General features: G+C 36.9%; 1 protein-coding gene across 1 annotated transcript in view; it reads left to right on the top strand.

The window, feature by feature from the left end:
• TEDC1 (tubulin epsilon and delta complex 1) overlaps nucleotides 1-15248 on the top strand; it is a 99097-nt gene that overhangs the window by 38041 nt on the left and 45808 nt on the right. Inside the window, exon 5 of the mRNA XM_044659933.1 lies at nucleotides 1462-1560. Coding sequence (XP_044515868.1) covers nucleotides 1462-1560 — 99 coding nt within the window. The remainder of the gene's footprint in view (nucleotides 1-1461; nucleotides 1561-15248) is intronic.

Here is a 15248-nt window from a genome sequence, read left to right as displayed (position 1 = left end):
ATATTGCTGTTATTTACAGTTGTTTTTTGTAATGCATTCCTGTCACTGTTCATTGTTCTCCTGGCTCTGCTTATTTCACTCTGCTTCAGTTCATGTAAGTGTGTTTTTCTGAGATCTTTCTACTTGTCATTTCTTATAGCACAATAGTATTCTATTACAATCATATACTATAACTTACTCAGCCATTCCCTAATTGATGGATGTCCCTTTATTTTACAAATATTTGCCTCCCTAAAAAGAGCTGCTTTAAATATTATTGTACTTATAGGTGCTTCCCCTTTTCATTTTTTTTTAATCTGTTTGGGATACAAACTTAATAATGGTAGGTATTATAATTTTTATAAGATTGTCATGGTCCAAGCATGAGTAATTAATGTCTTTAATTATTCTGGTTTGTTTTTATTTCTTTAAAAAGTATTTTGTATGTATATGCATATAAAATCCTCTATGTATCTTATCAGATAGATTTTTATATTCTGTAGTTATTTGGAGTGGAATTTCTTCTATCTTCTCCTGAGTTTTATGGGTAATATATAGAAAAACTGATTATTATTGTGGGTTTATTTTATATATTATTACTTTGTCTAGAGTAGAGATTGTTTCTTTTTCTTGTTTGTATCCCTATTGCCTAGTACAGTACCTGTATAGTTGGTTAGACTCAGATTTATATGACTTATTAGATTGTACTACATCTGGAGGACCTTTTCCTCTTTGAAACACATTATTCTACTTCTTTCTCCTCCATTTTCTGGTATATACAGAATAGTTTTGTGTTATTTGAATTCTTTCCTTTATATTTGAAAGTCTTTATTTTTGTTGCTTGTGAAATTTGTTGTCACTCAGTGGAATTATTTAATATAACCATTCTGTTTTGGTGTTTGCAGCATAAATTTTTTCCCCTAAAGGCCATTATTACACTCTTGATTGGAACTATTTTCTGTGTACAGAAGTTTTGTGTAGTTTTTTTTTTTTTGTATTATTTCTTATAGTGTTAAGGTTGTTTTGAGTTGTCTTTGCATTTCCAGTCGTTTATTCTCTCTTTTTTGGTGAGACTTTGCCACTGTACATACAAATTTTTCTTTTCTGCCAATTATTTCTGTTGTGAGGGCTATACATTCTGCATTCCAGTTCTTATTTCTCTTTTAAGGTCTTGAGGAATATCTCTTAAGGTCTTTACTTGCATGTTCTTCCTCCTGAGATCTTTATCAGTTTCATTCTATTCCCTATACATTCTTTTTGTCCCCTATCACTTTCTGACTTTTCCTATCTATTTACTTACTTATACATTCATTCATTCATTCATTCATTCATTTATTTGTCCGGCCGGCTGGCCATTTATTTATTTATTTATTTGTTTGTTTGTTTACGGAATATAAGGAAACTAGGCTTTTCCAGGACCTTTTCCTCTACTATCTTGTTAATTTTTGCCTTTTTTTAAAAATTCATTTTTATGTATTTCAGATTCATTTGTACACAAGAGGCTGTCATTCTGATCAGAGCATTGGCCACCTCTCTGTCCCTGAAACAGAAATCCTCAGGTTCCCGGAAAGTAGCAAGCAGGTAAGAGTGATAATAGTAGGACCCAGGAAAATTATTATTTAAAATTGTTTTTGTTGATATATTTTGTCACATTTCCTAATGTTGCTTTCCTTTTTCCCACTCTCAGAGAACTATCTCTTATAACAAACAATAAAAAAAGGGAAAAAAGCCTTTAAATAAAACAACATATCAAAAACATCAAATATTGCATATATATTGTTTCACATTTGTAGTTTACTACTTATTCTAAGAAGTTGGAGGAGACACATTTTAAAATATTTCTTCTTTGGGGTCAAGCTTAGTTATTATAATTTTGGAGCATTCAGTTCTGATTGTTTTGTTATTTTTTACATTTATATCATAGTCATCGTGTACAATATACTGTTTTCCTGGATTTTGCTTACTTCATTTTGAATCAGGTCATATAAGTCTTCCCATCCTATATTAGTCATTTTTCATAGCATAGTAATATCCCTTTACTCTTCATTTACTATAGTTTCTAGGGCCTCCCTGTCACCTCAAGGATCAATATAAAATCTCATTTGGTATTCAAAGCCCTTCGTGACTTGGCTTCCTTTACTTTATTCTCTGTCATGGTATCCTGTAATCCAGTGATAATGGCTTCCTTGTAGTTCCTCATGGAAGATGCTCCATCTTTAGACTCCATGTATTTTCTCTGTCCATTCCTTATGCCTGGAGTATCATCCTTTTTTTTCTTCCTTAGATTTCTTTAAGTACTAGCTAAAATTATTAATTATTAATTAAAACAATTAATTAAAATTATTCTTAAAAGAATTTAAACTTTACATTATAGATTATAAAACATACATTTCCTTCTAAGAATCATACATTTCCCCCTGAAATTACTCCTAAAAGAGTTAAATACATATATGTATATATATATATATATGTGTGTGTGTGTGTGTGTGTGTGTGTGTATATATTTTTTTTCACATTATCGATTTTTAAAAGCCTAACACACATCCCCCTGAGGAAAATTCTAAATAACACATTTCTCAGCTAAGGATGTATGGCTGAGTCACGGGGTTGAATGGAATCAATTGGCAAAAGAAATAAAAAAAAATTCAAATTCAAATAAAAAAAGGAAAAATAAACTTATAACAGGCCTTTGAATCAAGGCCCAATTAAAGTGATTTAAGCAGTTTGCAAATACCCATTCAAGGCCAGTACTACAGAAAATTGCCATTCTCTATATAAGAGAAATAAGGGGAATGTCTCTCTCTGGTCTGATTTTCTGCACCTTCTCAGGGAATGAGCCATAAATGATAGCCAATCTTAGGTGCTTCACTAGGAATTTAAGTTAAAGGGGACTCTCGTCTTCTAAAATATTAGAAAAGACTGCGACTCCAAAAACTCAAACCTCAGTTTCAAGCCCTTCAGTATTGGCATAGAACTTCTGCAATCCATGATCTGAATGGCCTTTTGCTCCTTGGCACTTTGCAGATTCTCAGTCAGTCTCCATGACCTTGTGGCTCTTTTTAGCACTTCTCCTGGAATCAGACAGAGAGACCTTATATCACAGCCCCATAATATTTGCCAATAATTAGCAGGTTACCATAGTCTCAGGCTTTTTAGGTATGCATTAATAATATAGCAAATATGTATTTGCATTAAGCTTATATCACTGTAAAATAAAAAAGGATTAACACAAAATGAGAAAAAAGGAAAAAATCAATTGCTCTAATTAAAATTTAAAAGGAAAAGCAATAAGGAAACAATGCTTTCAAGGATTAAAAAAAATTGGAAAAGAACAAATATTGCATTGCACATGTAAGGAAGAAAAATAAAATGTCAAAAAATAAATAGCTTAGAACTAGTGAAGGGTTTTCCACCCAAAAATGAGATTCATTTCCTGTTAAGCCTTTGCATGAGCTGTGAGTGTAAATGGGTTTTACAAAATAGCAGATTCACAATGCACATTCAAATAGAGTACCATAATTTCTAATAACACATTTTAAAACAATAATAAACAACCTGTTATTATAATCACTTGCTGTGATGTTTAAAAAATCATATACTTGTTACAAATTCAAACCTTGGTTAAGATATTTTCTCAACAAACTCTGTTACTGCCTCCATAGCAATTGTGGGGCAGAGCCTAAAAAAAATTCTGATAAAAAAAAAACCTTCTGAGTCAGAATTATCCTCAGGAATATAGGTCCTTCTGATAGAAAGCAAGCTAAAGACAGAGACATCAACATACAGGAGCCTTCCTGGCTTCCTGTATAAAAAATCCTGGGTAGGAAATTTTCATGTTTTTTCTACCCACTTAAGACAACAATTCGTTATAATAAAATATATAAAACCTTATCATTTATACAGAAGGGACTAGGATCTAAAGAAAAATTTAAAACCTCTTATAAAATCATAATTTAAATTTTCAAGGCATCAAAATCTCCAAGGTTGTACACAATTATCAAGATAGAATAAAAACTTAAGCCATGTGCCTAAGTTAGGTTAAGATAGGTTAGATGGCAAATCCAGTATACATAAGGCACACCTTTAAAATGTGTAAGATGTTCATAGATGGTACATATCACAGCATTCTTTTGATACAGTAAAAAATGAAACCTTAAATAAATTAGGAAATACAATATGGGTACCAGATAAGCTATACAGTCAAAAAACCTCTTTTACCAGTTCTAATAGATTGTTCATTATTTGGGAATTACAATAAATCATAAACAGAATTAATCTAGCAGCCAAAACCTCATTAGCTTAAAATGAGTCAGTGCAACAGGAAAATCAACAAAAAAATGACAAAATTAATTCACAAAACTAATCAGCAAAATACAGTAAGATACAGAGTCTTTTTAAAACAGAAATAAAACCCATTCAGTTCTGAGGTGTTAAAAGTCCACCCCTGGTTCAATTCAAGGTTTTTCTAATTTAGCTCTGCTCTGAGCTTAAGGGGTTTTAAAGTTCAAAGTTCTCCTGAGTTTCAAGTTTGAAATAATCACAAGAAAGTTTGTCATTTTACTTCCTGTTTGAAGAGTAAATACTAGCGCCCATGTGGAAGCATGGGGTAGGGGCTAGAGAAAAGCTTAGGTCAGTTTTTAGAAAATCCATGTGGAGAGATTGTGGGCGGGGGGTGCTATGTGGAGGGCGATATTTGGGGTAAAAGTGTCTTTTCAGGTTAAAAGTTAGTAACAAGAGAGCGGGGGTGAAGTGGGGGCGAGGGAGGCTATACTTCCCAAATCTTAAGTGGCAGCGGCTGAAGCAGTCTCTGAGATCGAACTCAAAATGGCTGGGGACTCAGGAGTCAGCAGCAGGAGCAGCAGAAGTAGTGGCCAGGGATCAGGTGGAGATCAGGAGAAGCGGCAGATGGGTGTCTGCACTGGCGGTAGCAGGCAGGGCACCAGCATTTGAGGTTAAGGTTAGAAGCCAGAAGCAGCTTCTCCGCCTCCTCCAGGGTGGATTGGGCTTAGCTGGCTGGCAGGGTCCGACCACAGGCAAAAACAAAACATGGAGAGCAAAGCCACTCTTCCCTTTCCCTGAAAAGCAGCCACATGGCTGGGGAGAACAGTGAGAAAAGAAAAAAAGGAACCAAAAACTCCAAAACGGCAAGAGCAGGTCCATACCTCTGGAGAGGATTTTAAATACTCTAAGGCTATCTAAAAAATTGAGGGTCACATTTCCAAACTTCTGGTTGCCATAAATGTAAAGATTAAAAATGATAAAGACTGATGTTATGAGGAAAACTAATATTTTATTTGGGCCCATTTTGATAGAATAAATCGGACCCACGCACCTGGCTACCTTCTCCCATCTTGTCAGTCTCGTATGCCAGAGAGAGTGAGCCCCAGCTCTACCCCTAATGTTAAGTCGCGCTCTACTTTGATTCCCGTTGTTTGACGTCATCACATCAGAAACTGGAAATCCATTGGATCACGGAAAGTGTAGTCTCAAAGTCCCCCATGTGTCCACAGGAAGTTTGTTAAATACTTTTAAATGGGACCCCCCTGAATTCGAAATAATACAGAAGGATCGAAGGGTATATTCAGTTTTATAGCCCTTTGGGCATAGTTCCAAATTGCCTCTCAGATTGGTTTGATTAGTTTGCAACTTTACCAATATTGCATTAATGTCCCAATTTTACCACATCCCCTCCAACATTTATCACTCTCCTTTACTGTCATTGGCCAATCTGATAGGTGTGAGATAGTACTTCAGAATTTGTTTAATTTGCATTTCTCTAATCAAGAGTGATTTAGAACATCTTTTTCATCTGACTATTGATAGCTCTAATTTCTTCTTCTGACAGTTCATACCTTTTTATTATTTACCAATTGGGGAATGATTTATTTTCTTATAAATTTGACTTAGTTCTTTGTAAGTTTGAGAAATTAGACCTTTATAAATTTACTATAAAAATTGTAAAAACTTTTCAGTTTCTTATAATAGAAATTATCTCTTTTATATTTTGTTGTCACTTCAATCTTTTTAAAATTAAGACTTTATTTAGCTATGGTGATGTCTAGTTCTTTTCTAAAACTTGCATGAGGTGTTTCAGGTTATAGATTCATTTTGATTTATTTGGATATTATGGGAAGTTGACTTATACATAATTTCTTCAAGACTGCTTTCCAGTTTCCCCAGCATTTCTTGTGAAATAGAGTTCTTTCCTTAGATAATGCATGCTTTCAGATTTATTAAACACTGAACATTTAGTTCAGTTATTTCTGATTCCTTGTCTGCTCAGTTCAATTTTTCAATTTTGAAAAAAGGTTTGATGATTATTTTTTAGGTTCCCTAATTTTATTTAAAAAAATTAGAATATTTTTTAATAAAAGAGCATTACATTTTGCACACTGCTTGTAAATGGATGCTAGGGACCTGTGAACTGTTGATATTCTTTCTCCCTTGTTCCCTCCCTAGTTAGAGTGACCATAAAGCAAGGTGTTCACAATAGTTATAGGAAAGGAAAAAGTTCTTTTTACCATTAACAGTCAACAGAAATAAAATTCTCTCAGTTGCTATTTCAAAATTTGTTTGGTTTTGTGTACGTATGTGTGGGCCCTGTTTGTAAGGAACTGTAATAGGGGTATTTTTGTAGATAGGATTAGATGGATTACTTGAATTATTTTGGGCCAATAAAAAGGGTTTTTTTCAATGTGGGTTGAAGGCCAGCAGTTAACTCTGACCAGGTCAGAGCGTGGTCTGGGACCAGCACACAGATAACCAGTCACAGTAAGTAAAAGTTTATAGTTTTATTTCCAAAGGGAAAGGTTAACAGGGAAAGGGGAAAATCCCTAACACTAAATTTTACTAGCTATGTAACCCAGAGAAATCCTTCTCATGAAGGGTCATCAGAGATTTGATTTCCAACTCTTTCCTAGCTATTCTGTAAATCCAGTCCCTGTTCTAGATATCCTTGACTAAAAATCCCTCTCTTGGTTGTTATTAGAGATACTGGTCTGTAACAGATCAGGCAGGGACCCAGGGAAAGGTCCCAATTCCAGATGGACTCAGACCTCTGCTTACTGACAGCTTGATGTTGATACAGGATAGTGACAGGCTCTTAGGATCTTCTCCACAGACACACCGCACAAGGACAGCACACAGGGGCAATAAAGATAGGATCAAATCCTTAGGACTTGGCATCCACTCCCTCCTGCTTCTAATCCAGAGAGAGACAGTCAATGAGTTCCAGCTTAACCCTTCCCTGCAGCATTCCAGAATCTTTCCTTGTTGGTCTCATGCATCTGTCCTCTGCTTACTTACATTTTCCTCCTAAACTTATCTCTTCCTTATAACAGAATTAAAATATTATATCTGGTGAACAGCAGAGATTTTACCTTAAAAACAGAACACCTATATGAAGCAGAGTAATGTTGGCTTTTTAAACAGAAACAGAGTAAAAAAAAAATCTAGGACTCCTTCAGTTCTTCACTAATGATTTCTATTTTTTAATAGTTTGAGATCTGTAAGTACTTCATTTCTCCTGATTTTCATTATCTACTTTCATGGTCTGTATTTTTTGTTCCTCCAAGTAAATTTTGTTATTTTTTTCAGCTCTGACTACTCCTTGCTCATTTGGTTATGGTACTAGATCTATAAATTAGTTTTATAGTATTTTAATTTTTGTTATAGTCCAGCCATGCAATTTAACATACCTTAGTTATTTAAATTTTATGTATTGGTTTGAAGGCAGAAGGGTGGTAAGGGGTAGGCAATAGGGGTTAAGTGACTTGCACAGGGTTACACAGCTAGGAAGTGTCTGATATCAGATTTGAACCTAGAACCTCCTCTCTCTAGGCCTGACTCAATCCACTAAGCCACCCAGCTGCTTCCTTTTATTTCTTTAAGGAACATTTTGTAATTGTATCTATATAGATATTCTTTGATTGATTCTCAGATATTTTATGAATTTTATAGTTATTTTGACTAGATTTCTCTTTTTATTATTTCCTTCCAAATTTTGTTATTGCCATATAGAAGTACTAATCAGGTTTTGAGTTTATTTTGTTAGTTAGCTGTTACTTTCCTGAATGTATTAATTTGAATTTGTTTCTTTTTTTGATTCCCAAGGATTTTCCAAGTTATTCTTCATGTTGTCATCAATTACAGTTTTTTCCTCTTTACCCATGTTAGTGCCTTTAGCTTTTTAAAAATGTTTCTTAATCAACTGCTATGTGTCCAGGCACTGTGCTAAGTGCTGAGGATACAAATAAAGGCAAAAGTTGGTCCTTGCCCTCAAAGAACTTGTAGTTTAATGGGAGTAATAGCATGCAAACAAATATATACAAAGCAAGCTACCGTTTTAGCCTGAATATAGTGTAACATTTTTTTTCCCACTATGTATCTTTGAAAGTCTCATTTGCACTATATTCGAACACTTCCAGCTTTGAAACCATAAGTTGTGTATTGTGTACCCCATCATATGTAAAAAGCATGTCTATCTCCTGGGGCAGATGGGCAATACTGATCAAATGCCTGTTTGTTTTGATATTCCATCAAATGTCACCGTTAATACTGTTGTGTGTAGATGCAAAGCATGGAATCCCTGCAAACGTACAGGGATAGCCTCACCCAGAATTCCAGGGAACCCCCCCTGGAGAACTTTGGGTGAGGGACAGTTGAGAAGGGTTGGAGACAGTTAATTGGTGGGAGTGGATGTGAGGAGACACTCTGCTTGCTACTCCTGACTTGGGGGTTTCTCCTGAGGTGGCCATTGTAGCATAAGCTAGTGATTTCTACTCATAGTTAGCCTGTTTGTTATTACTATTCTTCATTAATATAATTATATAATTGCTTAGTGATTAGAGAGTATAATATTTATCAATAGCAAGAGAGCCAGTTTTAGTTAAGTGCTTCATCCCCTTCAGTGAGGAGGGGGGGAAGGGCGGCATCAATTTAACAGTTCAGGGTCTCCTCTCATTATCCTAAAACCTTCATTAACTTCTCTAATTTTCCTTGTTAATTCCTAATATAACTTTTTATCTTCAAATCTGTGCCTGATAATTATTTGGGAAATATACTTACAACTCAGTCTGAACATTTAGTTTGAATCCTGTTGGCTGCCAGTTTAAGAAGATCTTCTCTGTCCTCATCAGCTAGATAACTAGCTTCAATATACACTTCTAACAGTTCTGTGAGGAATATAATTAAAGAAGAAAGAACATCATTGGGGTTTCAGCCATAACTGAAACTTACCAGAAGAATCTTATTCCTGTCTTCATTACCAACTGAAGCAGAAGCAGTTAGAGGGGGAGGGGTTTGAGAGCCAGGAGTGTTCAGCCCCCTCCTTTCCTCAACTGAAGCCTGTCAATCTCTGGCTCTTGACCTAAAGCTTTATTTGGCCCTGACACATTTATCTGCTTCTCCAAACTATCTGTTATTATCATCATAACAGTTTTGGCCAGCCAGCCTAGGATTTGTACTAAAGGACCTAGTGGAGAAGAGATAAGATAGCCAACATGTTAAATAGAGCAATCGTTACCTTGGGGTGCTCTGCTGTTTTAATTTATGGGATTTGGCAAACCTGTGCTACATTTTGGTTTGTCACTGTTCCCCAATTTTTTAGGTCAATAATAGAATTTTATGACACTTAACTATGGCTAACAATTACAGTTGGAGAGGCATTGGCTTATGTACCAACAGGCATAGCCATGTCTGCCACTGGCTATGGAGCCCTAATGATTTTAAGAAAGATACTGGCTTTTACTTTTGGAAACACTAAAGTTACTGACCTGGCTATGGAAAAAATGTTAGAATATATGAAAACACTAATAGAAATTAACAAACAAATAAGGGAGGGGAAAGAACTTAATGTTAGGACAATTATGCAGCTGGAAATCATAGAAAGCACGGTCACAACAAAGAAAGGGGGTGAAAAACAACAAGAGATTAAAAAGGACAACCCAGAAAAGCAAGAAGTTGCAGGGGTAGAGGCAGCTCCTGTAACAATACTTCCTATTACAGACAGGATAATAGTACAACCGGATGCTGGGATTATACATGTTAAAGGCTATAAACCATTTACTGGAGGGGATCTAGAGATTTTAAAAAGGAGGGTCCCCCAGTTCTTCGTAAATCCACATAAAGCGATAAAAGAATTCAAACGGGCAGTCAGGCTGTATAATCCTAATTTTGAAGATGTGGAACTCTTATTAACAGAACTATTTACCCCAAGTAAAAAAGCTAAATTTCTTGCAGAAACAAGGAACAATCCCAATCTAGCATCATGGCCTGAGCAACATCAAGATTTAGAGCTGTCCTCTCATGCAAACATGACATATCTTAGGAGATGCAGGGAGGACTTGGCAGAGGCGATGAGACTCCATGCCAAACAATCAAATGCATGGGGCTCATTTGAAAAGTTAAAGCAGGGTGAGGAGGAACATCCAAGCTTATACCTAGACAGACTGTTGGAAGCTGGAGAGACTATTCTAGGGTTCAGGGACATGACTGCGGAAGACAACATTCAGCATATCAGGAGGCAATTTGTAAAAGGAAGTCAAAACTACATTCAAACCTATTTTAGACTGCATTGCCCACAATGGGAGACCATGCCCATTGAAGAATTGAGAAAGACAGCAGCTTATGTCCATGACTCAAAGGATAGTGACTAAAACATCTAGAAACTCTGAAAAAGATCGAGAGATTGCTGAGCTTAAAAAGCAATTGAGGGAAGCTCAGAAAGCCAGGGAGGTGGAAGAAATAAAAAATATGGCTCTGATGTCCACCAATCAGAGGAGCCAAAGCAGGCCTAGACAATCTAGTGGCAGTGCTAACAACAAAATTAAGAGATGTTTCCTTCGTTCAAAAATTGGCCACGTGGTAAGGGATTGTTGATATAAGTCCTAGATTAACTTTGGAAACAGGAATAATAACAACAACAGGAGGAATACATACTATAATTCCAGATACAATAATAACACCAACAATAATAACAACAGGGACAACAATAGTAGATACAGTGATAGGGTTAAGGCCAGATGTTGTGACCATGACTGTGCCAAGTTTAGTAGGTCCCCAAGCTTGTCAAAAATGGAAGAATACCTGTCCCAAGGTGCTAGACCTCGTACCTTATGAACCGAGGAAGCAGCCTTAGAGAAAGCAGTTGTTGCAAGAAAAGAGAAAGGCGGTGATAATGATGTAGCAGAGGAATGTGAGAAGAACAAAATAGGTGCAGAAGATATTATGAGTTATGGGTTGGAGGAGGTAACACAAAATTACAAAGATATGACTGAGAAGGAGTTGCAAATGGAGGAAGATATAATAGAAATTAAGGAGATAATTTATGGGAAAGGAAACAGTGATATGGGGTACACTGACAGAAAACCAGGCACATCTGCACAAGTTCTTGATAAAAGCTTGAAGAAAGTAGCATTCCTTGATTTTCACTATGGGGGGACAGAACCATTCTGTAGTAAGACTGTGGATCATTTACATGTACAGCAAAGCCAAACAGCAAGGGCAATGAATATAGACAGTTGTTCTAATGGGGATCTCTTGGAAATGGACAGTGTCAATAAAGGGAGATGAGCTCCTACAGACCATTGAGAAAGAAAGTGCTGAATTCTCAGACACAGGCACTACCTCTTCTCTATCACCAACTAGGGAAGTTGGAAGGGAAAGTGAAAACTCTAGTAGCTACAAGTTAGAGGAATTTTAAAGCTAGATCCTGGAGCTAGAGAATTTGTACCAAGCCTACTTCAGGGTCAAGTGCATGAAGACGTAGCACACTTTCAAGCCTGTGATACTCCAAAGAGAGCTGCCTTTGGAGTAGATTCTGAGTTAATGCATTTAAAGGAATTTAGTTTCATAAACGTCAGTAGCCAAGAGAGGAACAAAATGACATCAATAGGGACAAAGGAAGAATCTACAACACTGACTTTGTTTCCTATGCAAAATACATCTAGAGTTGAGTTTCCTGTTACTGACATGGAGTCTAGGGAACAAATATAAGAAGAAAGAATAGACTCACAGGATTGGGATGTAGTCATGAACCAAAAACACATTCCCAATTCTGTAGAATTTCCTTTAATGCAGAGGAATACCTCTCTTGAATCTAACTTTGCTCAAGTCCAGCAAAGCATGTTCAGTGAAGAGAAGGACACTCTACCTTACTTATGGTCTGGAAAAACTGAGATACATTTTGACATTGATAGGCCCATGAACAGTCCAGGGATGCCAATTCAGGCATTGGCAGTCCAACAAGTCATTTTTGAAGGAGACTTACCATCATTACACTCACAGAATCCTGAGCCAGCACAGACAGAAGTCCTAGAACAAGATCAATGGGTTTGGGGGACATAGAGATAGAAACACCTTTGGTACCTGTTGATTAGACAGCTAAAGACAGGGAACCTTTGGTTATGGTGACAATAGGAGATCAAATCTATCCTGCTCTTATTGATACTGGAGCAACCCGATCTGTGTTGACATCAACACCAGAAAATTGTGCACTAATGGGGTCTGGGAGAGTAAAAGGAGCCACTGGGCAGATGGAGTTGGTGCCCAAGCTAAGATCTAAGATGGTGAAAATAGGCCCAATGACTTTAGATCATTCTTTTTTGTTGATACCCGGTTGTCCATCCAATCTCCTGGGGAGGGATGTTCTTTGTAAATTAGGTACCACTATCCAGTGTGATAGGTGAGGACAGATATTCCTACACTTACCCAAACAGTCACTCAAACACCATCCCTTGCTATTCCTAGGGCAAGTGGAGAGTGATGAGGAGGAACAACACATAGGGAGTATCTTTGAAATATCGGAAGATATCCCAGAGGAGGTTTGGGCTAAGCATTCAACTGATGTGGGAATTTTGAAATCTGTCACCCCAGTTAAGATCGAGGTGAAAGAGGGTACTCCACCTAGAATCCCTCAGTATAAGTTGAGTAAAGAGGCCACAGAGGGTATCAGACCCATTATCCAAAGTCTCCTAGAACAAGGCATTTTGGTCTACACTATATCCGAGTACAACACACCTATTTTACCCATTAAGAAGCCGAAGAAAGATCCAAATGGCAAGACACAATGGCGTTTTGTGCAGGATCTGAGAACAGTGAATAATTTTGTTAAGAAGGGACATGCAGTGGTACCTAGCCCGGCAAATATCATCGCCGAGATTCCAAGTAATGCGGCCTGGTTCACGGTTGTGGACCTGTGCTGTGCATATTTTACTGTATCTCTGCATGAGTCCAGTCAGAAGATTTTTGCATTTTCCTGGCCGTTAATACTAAAGGCGCCAAATCAGTGTTGATTAAAACTACTAGAAATGAGAAAACTAGAATTACTATGATGCTTGCAGCCATAGCTGATGGACAAAACCTGACTCCTTACATAATTTTAAGGCATAAAACATTACCCAAGGAAAAGTTAACATCAGGAGTGATCTTTTGTGTGCAGGAAAAGGGATGAATGAAGAAATGAATGAAAGACAGATGCTAATGAAAGGGTGTGTTACTGTGTCAAAGAGGAATGCCTGACTAGTTCAAAGGTCACCTGACTGAAAATGTGAAGAAGAGAATTGCTGAAATGCACATGGACCTAGTTGTTATTCTGAGAGGAATGACATCACAATTACAAGTGTTAGATGTAGTAACAAATGATTCATTCAGAAATCATTTGAGGAAAATATAATGAGTGGATGTTGGCTGGAAACCATGAATTTACACCATTGGAAAAAATACAGAAACTGTGGTCACTGTATTAGGGAACTGGATCAAAACCACTTGGGACAAAATCTCCATTGAGTCCATTGTGCTTGGATTTAAAAAATGTTGTGTATCAAGCAGTATGGATGGTAGTGAAGATGGTGTTTTGTAGGAAGAAGAGGGTGACAGTGATGACTCGAATGAAGAGGAAATAGAAGAGGAAGGGGATTGTGATATATTGAAAGTTTCTCACAAGTATCTATAAAAGTAATACATATTTAATAAAAGTGTTGGCATTAAAATTTCTTTAACTTATTTTTAGGACTTTGAAAAAACTTTGAATATAAAGTGTCTGCATTATTTTCATGGGTTAAGAAAAAGTTGTAATTTAAAAGGAGAAAATAAAATGGGTGTTTCCTCTTTGTGAGTTACCCTTCAAAGTACTTGGGATCACACTGTATTTGGGGCTGTATTATATTCAGGCTAATACAGTATGAACAGGATAATAAGAAATAATTAACAGCAGGATGGCACTATAAGAGTGATTAGAGAAGTCTTACAGTAAAAAAAAAAAAAATGGGATTTTAGTTGGGATTTAAAGGAAGCCAGAGGGCAGCTGGGTGGCGGTGGCTCAGTAGATTGAGAGTCAGACCCAGAGATGGGAGGTTCTGGGTTCAAATCTGGCCTCAGACACTGCCTAGCTGTGTGACCCTGGGCAAGTCACTTAACCCCCATTGTCTAGCCCTTACTACTCTTCTGCCTTAGAACCAATACCTAGTATTGATTCTAAGACACAAGATAAGGGTTAAAAAAAATAAAATAAAGGAAGCCAAGGAGGTCAGTAGTTGGAATGAATGGTGGTGAGCATTCTAAGCATATGAGAGATAGCCAGAGAAAATGCCTAGAACCAAGAGATGGAGTATTTTGTTTGTGGAATAGCTATGAGACCAATGTCACTAGATCAATACACTGGATCAAGACTCCATAGTGTCAGGGAGTAAGTATAAAAATACTGGAAAGGTAGAAGAAGGCTAAGTGATGAATGGCTATGACTGCCAAACAGAACATTTTGTATTTGATTCTAGAGCAATAGGGAACCACAGTAATTTGAGTGTAGAGTAGGTGACAAGGAAGAAAGTGATGGAGGTAGGGAGAGAAGCTGGAAGTGGTAGTAGGGAGCAAGGAATAGTATTAATTCCCCCAGCTTGACCAGTGAGTTGAGGAAAATGGGTGAAGGTATAGCCAGTACTGAAAAAAGTAGCTAGGAGACTGTATAAGGTTCCAGTAGGAGGTGGTAGATGGAAAGAATGGGAGAGTTTGACCCTACTAATTCTTATACCTTGTCTTGAAAGGGTCCATCCCAGTTTATCAGGGGAGCATTACTCATTTCCTGACATTACTCCTTGAAGTGAACTTGGGGATGATTTCACAAAGGGTGGAAAAAGACTCTCAAGCTAGGAGTATGGTGGAGTTTTATTTGGCACCAAATATTTCTTGTACATCTGTAGTTAGATGGAGTCTGCTTTAGACATAGACCTGGGTGTGAGTCTATTACGTTGGAATGATGTAAAAAGAAAAATGGA

This window comes from Gracilinanus agilis, chromosome 2 (genome assembly GCF_016433145.1).
Source record: "Gracilinanus agilis isolate LMUSP501 chromosome 2, AgileGrace, whole genome shotgun sequence".
Lineage (NCBI taxonomy): Eukaryota > Metazoa > Chordata > Mammalia > Didelphimorphia > Didelphidae > Gracilinanus > Gracilinanus agilis.
This window is presented reverse-complemented; position numbering and strand designations above follow the sequence as displayed.